At 42.1% G+C, this 7,338-nt stretch overlaps 1 protein-coding gene across 1 annotated transcript; it reads left to right on the top strand.

The window, feature by feature from the left end:
- The first annotated feature begins 489 nt into the window (after positions 1-489).
- On the top strand, positions 490-3,888 carry LOC145416116 (lactosylceramide 4-alpha-galactosyltransferase-like). Its single transcript, XM_080285208.1, has 3 exons — positions 490-516; positions 1,704-1,910; positions 3,318-3,888. Exons 1-3 carry the CDS (start codon positions 490-492, stop codon positions 3,468-3,470), a joined length of 387 nt encoding a protein of 128 aa, XP_080141334.1. The 3' UTR covers positions 3,471-3,888.
- Positions 3,889-7,338: the final 3,450 nt, after the last annotated feature.

The following is a 7,338-nucleotide window of genomic DNA, read 5'->3' as shown; positions in this document are numbered from 1 at the left end:
TGGAGATGTTGGCAGATATGGTGCGGGTGTTGGCACTGTGGCACTGGGGTGGTGTGTACGCGGATACTGATATGATGAGCTTGCGTCCCTTCACCGTAGCGCCAAACACCGTAGGCTGGTCAACGAATACCTCGCTGGGCAACGCACTACTCGCCTTTACCTCCCACCATCCTACGTTGTGGAAGCTGATGCAATACATGAACAAGAGCTTCAAGGTAACATAGCATAGCATAACATAGCATAGCATAACATAGCATAGCATAACACAACACCCCACGTTATGGAAGCTGATGCAGTACATGAACAAGAGCTTCAAGGTAACATAGCATAGCATAGCATAACATAGCATAGCATAAAACAACACCCCACGTTATGGAAGCTGATGCAGTACATGAACAAGAGCTTCAAGGTAACATAGCATAGCATAGCGTGGCATAGCATAGCATAACATAGCATAGCATAACACAACACCCCACGTTATGGAAGCTGATGCAGTACATGAACAAGAGCTTCAAGGTAACATAGCATAGTATAGCGTGGCATAGCATAGCATAACATAGCATAGCATAGCACAACACCCCACGTTATGGAAGCTGATGCGGTACATGAACAACGGCTTTCAAGGTAACATAGCATAGCATAGCGTGGCATAGCATAGCATAACATAGCACAGCATAACACAACACCCCACGTTATGGAAGCTGATGCGGTACATGAACAACGGCTTTCAAGGTAACATAGCATAGCATAGCATAACACAACAAAGCATAACATAGCATTAGCCTCAAGATAACAGCTCAAAACACAATCTATATTTCTCTCAATTCTTTCCCATTCTGTAATCTGGTGTAATTATTCCTCTCGTTGTTTTTACTCCCTCAGATAAAAACACTCCACTTTGTTTTGAATTCCATTGGCTGTTCTGCGTCATCAGTCTGCCTTTCCTTCAACTCACACACATCCCTTACTCCTATACCTCTCCACTCCATCCCTACATCTCATCCTCGGTCTGCCACTCCCCTTCTCCCCCTCCACCTCACTCACATACACTCCTAGTCAGTCTCACATACCTCTCCACCCCATCCCTCCATCTCATCCTCGGTCTGCCACGCCCCCTTTCCCTCTCCACCTCAGTTATATACGCTCCTAGTCAGTCTCTCATTCTCCTTTCTCTCGATATGATGATGATGATGATGATAACGATGATGATGATGGTGAAGATGATGGTGACAATGATAATGATGATAGTAATGATGATAATAATAATGATGATGATAATGATGATAACGGTGGTAATGATGATAATAATAATAATAATGATGATGATGATGATAATAATAATAATAATAATAATAATAATAATAATAATAATAATAATAGTAATAATAATAATGATGATGATGATGATAATATAGATAATGATGACGATGATGATGATGACAATGATGATGATGATGATGATGATAATAATAATAATGATGATGATGATAATGATGATGATGATGATAATAATGATGATAATAATGGTGATGATGATGATAATGATGATGATGATGATGATGATGATGATAATGTCAGCGGTGATGATGATGATGATGATGATAACGATGATAGTGATGATGATAATATGGTGATGATGATGATAATAATAATAATAATGATGATGATGATGGTGATGATGATGATGATGATAAACATTCCAGGTGGGCTCATGGACTAGCATAGGCCCTGAAGCCATAACGAAGGTGGTGGCAGGTGCGTGTGGCGGGGGCTTTGCCGGGGGCGTCCACGCGAAGGCCCCCACCACCTGCGGGGGCGTGACCCTGTATCCCCCCAGCTACTTCTTCCCTGTCCCTTACTACAGCCACGCACTCCTGACCAAGGCGGGGGGCGGCGCAGACTTTGAAAAGGTGCGTCATGTTAGGTTCCAATATTCTGAGAGCTAAAAGAGAGAGAGAGAGAGAGAGAGAGAGAGAGAGAGAGAGAGAGAGAGATGCCCAGTACTATGCTCTTTTGACTTTAACTTGGCGTAAAACTGCCATCTCTCCATCTTGACTGCTGAGTTACAACAGCCTAGGCCCTAGAATAACACTAGAATATGGTGCTAGTCATGAAGAAGTGCTGTGGTGAGGATGTAGAGCCGTAGTACTGCTTTGTTCTGCTTTTGAGTAGCTGGAAATAAGTTGTTGTTGTTTAGCCCCGGTGTGCCTGGCCGAGCAGACCCGTCAACCGCAGGTAAGGGACTGTTTCTGTGGGGCCGTCCTACAGGTACAGTGGCATACAGTACAGTACATACATCGTGTAGGGGTCCAAAGCCCCCTCGTGGTACACAGCGCCTCACCAGGGTCGGCCAGATGTCCTTCCCACGGTGAGGTGCAGGGAAATATGAGGTGAGGCTCCTGGGTGGACGCCGCAGTTGCCCAGCTTCACCCAGGTTACACAGCTCCACCACGTGTAGGCTCCTTATCAGTGTTTCTTACTATTTAATGAGCAAAATATACCGATAAGGAAGATGTCTTAGAAAACCTGCTAAGATAATGAGAATATGACCCTTCGATACTCCAGTTCTCTGTCCCTTCTCACTGACCACCTTTGTTATCCTCTAGATTATATTTGTATTTTCATCCACAGAGATTCCAGGGCACTCCGTCTCTATATCCCTACTCAGTAACAACGTCTTATCATCCTCAAAATTTCTAATCTGCTTGTATTTTAGTTCACACTGCGTCAAAGGCACTCCGTCTCTCAGTCCCTGCTCAGTAACAACGTCTAATCGTCCTCTGCGTTTCTAACCTGCTTGTATTTTAGTTCACACAGCTTCAAAGGCACTCCGTATCTCTGTCCCTACTCAGTAACGACATCTATTATCCTCTACGTTTCTAACCTGCTTGTATTTTAGTTCACACAGTTCAAGGGCACTCCATCTCTCTGTCCCTACTCAGTAACGACCTCTAACACCCTTTAAGTTACTAACGTGTTTGTATTTTACTTCATGCAGCTTTGAAGGCACTACGTCTCTCTGTCCTTTTTTTTTTTTTTTTTTTTTTAATGCTAGGAAGAAGGAACCAAAGGCCACGAGCCCGCAATAACTGTTCCTTCCAAGAGAAAAACAAAATACAAGAGAGAGCCAAATTCATCATCCGATCATTTCGAGATGCCTGGACACACTGCGTTTGAAAGACTGGAGATCATAGCTAGCAGGAAATACAGACAGAGGGAGACAGGTCCAAAGTTGACCTGTTCTGTAAATGAAGGACTAGGAGTAACAACCTCTAACATCATTTAAGTTACTAATGTGTTTGTATTTGCACCCACAGAGGTTCCAGGACGCCCATGTAGTGCACTTTTTCAACAAACTGACCAAGGGTGCTGTGGTGCGGGTGGGCAGTGGCAGTGTGTACGAGGTGGCCGCCAAGACACACTGTCCACTCACCTACCGTCTGGCCACCATGCGCTCCGACACGTTCTAGGCCTGTGGATTAACACTACAATACGCTGCTAGTCACGAAGAAGTGATATCAAGAGCTGTGTCCATTTTTCTATCATCTCGCTACTGTGCATTCAAACACCTTCTAGAGCTTTAGCAGATTAACGCTATAATATGGTGCTAGTCACGAAGAAGCGCAATGGTAAAGCATGTAGAATTGTTGTTGGTTAGCCCCGGTCCGCCTGGCAGAGCAGATCCGTCGACCACAAGTAAGCAACTGTGTTCTGTGGGGCCGTCCTTAAGGTACAGCACCGTGTAGGGATCCGGCGCCCCCTTGTGGTAGACAGCACCTCACCAGGGTCACACCAGGGCCCTTCCCACGGCGAGGTGCGGGGAGATATGGGAAGTTTGGCCCCTGGGTGGACGCCGTAGCTGCTCCGGCCAGGGTACACAGCGCCACCACGTGCAGGCTCCTCGTCATCGCCTGTAGTACTGTGTTATTCCCCTATTCTGCCATTCAGCTCTAGCCCGGCCCCCCTCATCACTCACATATACACTCCTAGTCAGTCTCTCATTCTTCATTTTCTGCACTCCATCTCCCCATCTCTTCCTCGGTCTCTTCTTCCCACTCACATACTCTTCTAGTCAGTCTCTCATCCTCTAGACTCTCCTCACCATCCCTGCATCTCATCCTCAGCCTCCCCCTCCCCTCCCTCCACCTTACTCACATATACTCTTCTAGTCAGTCTGCCATTCTCCACACTATCCACACTCCCTCCACCTCCTCCTCGGTCTCCCCCTCCACCTCAGTCACATACACTCTTCAAGTCAGTCTCTCATTCTCCATTCTCTCCACACCATCCCTCCATCTCATCCTCGGTGTCCTCTTCCCACTCATACTCTCCTAGTCAGTCTCTCATTCTCCATTCTCAGTCTCATTCTCCATCCTATCAACCCCATCCCTCCATCTCATCCTCAGTCCCCCCTCCCACCCACCCCCACACACACACTCCTAGTCAGTCTCTCACCCTTCATCCCTTCACCTGGCCAAACCATCACAGGCCGTGGAGAGGAAGGCTGTAATTTTTGTACCTGATTATTTTCCGTCATGCTTCTGTACTTATATCACTGTAATAGAGGGAAATACAGGCCCGTCTGAATATAGCGCTGCACTGGACACTCACCTGCTTGTGTCTTGTGTTGCGGGGATGGCTCTGTCTGCTGATGTGGGCGTGGGTGTGGCGGTGAGAGTAGGCAGTGAATATATGATGCTGGATAGACATTGATAACACGGCTCTGTCTGCTGGTGTGGGCGTGGGTGTGGCTGTGAAAGAAGGATTTTAATAGATGATGCTGGATAGACATTGATAACACGGCTCTGTCTGCTGGTGTGGGCGTGGGTGTTGCTGTGAAAGAAGGATTTTAATAGATGATGCTGGATAGACATTGATAACACGGCTCTGTCTGCTGGTGTGGGCGTGGGTGTGGCGGTGAGAGTAGGAAGTGAATAAATGATGCAGGATAGACATTGATAACACGGCTCTGTCTGCTGGTGTGGGCGAGGGTGTAGCAGCTAGGGTAAGATAAGAATAAATGACGCAGTAGAAACATTCGCCCTCATTCCCGTCGGGCAAGAAGACTCTCTAACACCTCTTCCTTAGCGAATTATTTTCCAAACTATCCATTAACATCCTCTTTTATGCTTCTATCTTTTTCATATGGACATAGATTGAGTATACAGACACAGTAATATAATAATGGAGCAGGATCAGAATTAAATCGGTAAGGAGGTGTTAGTCATCATTGTAACCGTGCGAGAATACCGCTCATATTGGCGCTGAGTTAGCAGTTTCCGCAACACAAACAAAATTATATATATATATATATATATATATATATATATATATATATATATATATATATATATATATATATATATATATATACGGAAGAGCAGCGTTATATATGGAAACGCCTGTATTTTTCTTTTTTCCATATAAATAAGGAAGATTTTGAAAAAGAAAAAAAAAGAGAGAAAGGGAAATGCAGTAGTTTATTTTTTCCTGAGCTTGTTTTTCCCTATTTTTCCTTGTGGTATGTGTGTGTGTGTGTGTGTGTGTGTAAGCTGACAAAGACTGACACCTGCCTTCCATTTTAATGTATTTATTTAGCTTGATAGTGGACTGTTTATGAAGGATATCCGTTAAGGAGAGAAAGAGAGAGAGAGAGAGAGAGAGAGAGAAGCTCAATAAAGTGGCCATATTTCAAGTGTTTTTATAGCATATGGATATTTTCTTGTTCAATTTGTTTGTTTTTTCCTCATTTTATCTTCTGTAAAAAGTAAATCAATCAATAAATAATAAAACCAGACCACAGAATGTAATTGCAGTGGCTGAAAACAGGGCCTGGTTATTGTGAAAGGAGTATAACACAATTACGTGATATACTCATAACTTAAGAACTTAATACAACACAGTTACGTGATATACTCGTAACTCAAGAACTTAATACAACACAGTTACGTGATATACTCGTAACTTAAGAACTTAATACAACACAGTTACGTGATATACTCCTAACTTAAGAACTTAATACAACACAGTTACGTGATATACTCCTAACTTAAGAACTTAATACAACACAGTTACGTGATATACTCGTAACTCAAGAACTTAATACAACACAGTTACGTGATATACTCGTAACTCAAGAACTTAATACAACACAGTTACGTGATATACTCGTAACTTAAGAACTTAATACAACACAGTTACGTGATATACTCCTAACTTAAGAACTTAATACAACACAGTTACGTGATATACTCCTAACTTAAGAACTTAATACAACACAGTTACGTGATATACTCGTAACTCAAGAACTTAATACAACACAGTTACGTGATATACTCCTAACTTAAGAACTTAATACAACACAGTTACGTGATATACTCGTAACTCAAGAACTTAATACAACACAGTTACGTGATATACTCGTAACTCAAGAACTTAATACAACACAGTTACGTGATATACTCCTAACTTAAGAACTTAATACAACACAGTTACGTGATATACTCGTAACTCAAGAACTTAATACAACACAGTTACGTGATATACTCGTAACTCAAGAACTTAATACAACACAGTTACGTGATATACTCGTAACTTAAGAACTTAATACAACACAGTTACGTGATATACTCGTAACTTAAGAACTTAATACAACACAGTTACGTGATATACTCGTAACTTAAGAACTTAATACAACACAGTTACGTGATATACTCGTAACTCAAGAACTTAATACAACACAGTTACGTGATATACTCGTAACTTTAGAACTTAATACAACACAGTTACGTGATATACTCGTAACTCAAGAGCTTAATACTCTTCAGAAACTATCTTTTCAACAAATTTTATTCTCTTCAGCCTTCAGTACGATGGTGTCTTTAATAATTATTCTTACTCTCTTCAGACAATTCTTTTCAGCTAATGAAAGGCTTTCCAAACTGTAGATGTGTTCTTTAAATACACTGCTAGATATATAAAGCAAAATGTGGTGTCTTAAGCTGAATATAACTTTCCAACAGCAGTAGGAATAATAATAATAATAATAATAATAATAATAATAAAATGCATTCTCTGGTTCAAGGAATCGATTTCTAACTTTTTAAATTGCTCCGACTTCTGTCACTTAGGCTATTTTCACTTAGTCCTGCCCTCTGACCCATAGCCTATATGTAAGAAAAATATCCTTTGCAGATTATTGAGGGGAATAGTTACGATGCTAACTGAATTTTCATGCCATTATGTATCTCGTCAAGCAATATAGGCACATATATTTTAGACGCCTGATGTAAACCCATACATTCTTTAAAATAATAGTGAACACAGTAGCCTACCGCA

Source organism: Coenobita brevimanus, chromosome 104 (assembly GCF_032717465.1).
Source record: "Coenobita brevimanus isolate Jiangsu-jjx chromosome 104, ASM3271746v2, whole genome shotgun sequence".
In the NCBI taxonomy this organism is placed as follows: Eukaryota; Metazoa; Arthropoda; class Malacostraca; order Decapoda; family Coenobitidae; genus Coenobita; species Coenobita brevimanus.
The sequence above is the reverse complement of the archived record's forward strand: the minus strand, read 5'-3'. Positions and strand labels throughout refer to the sequence as shown.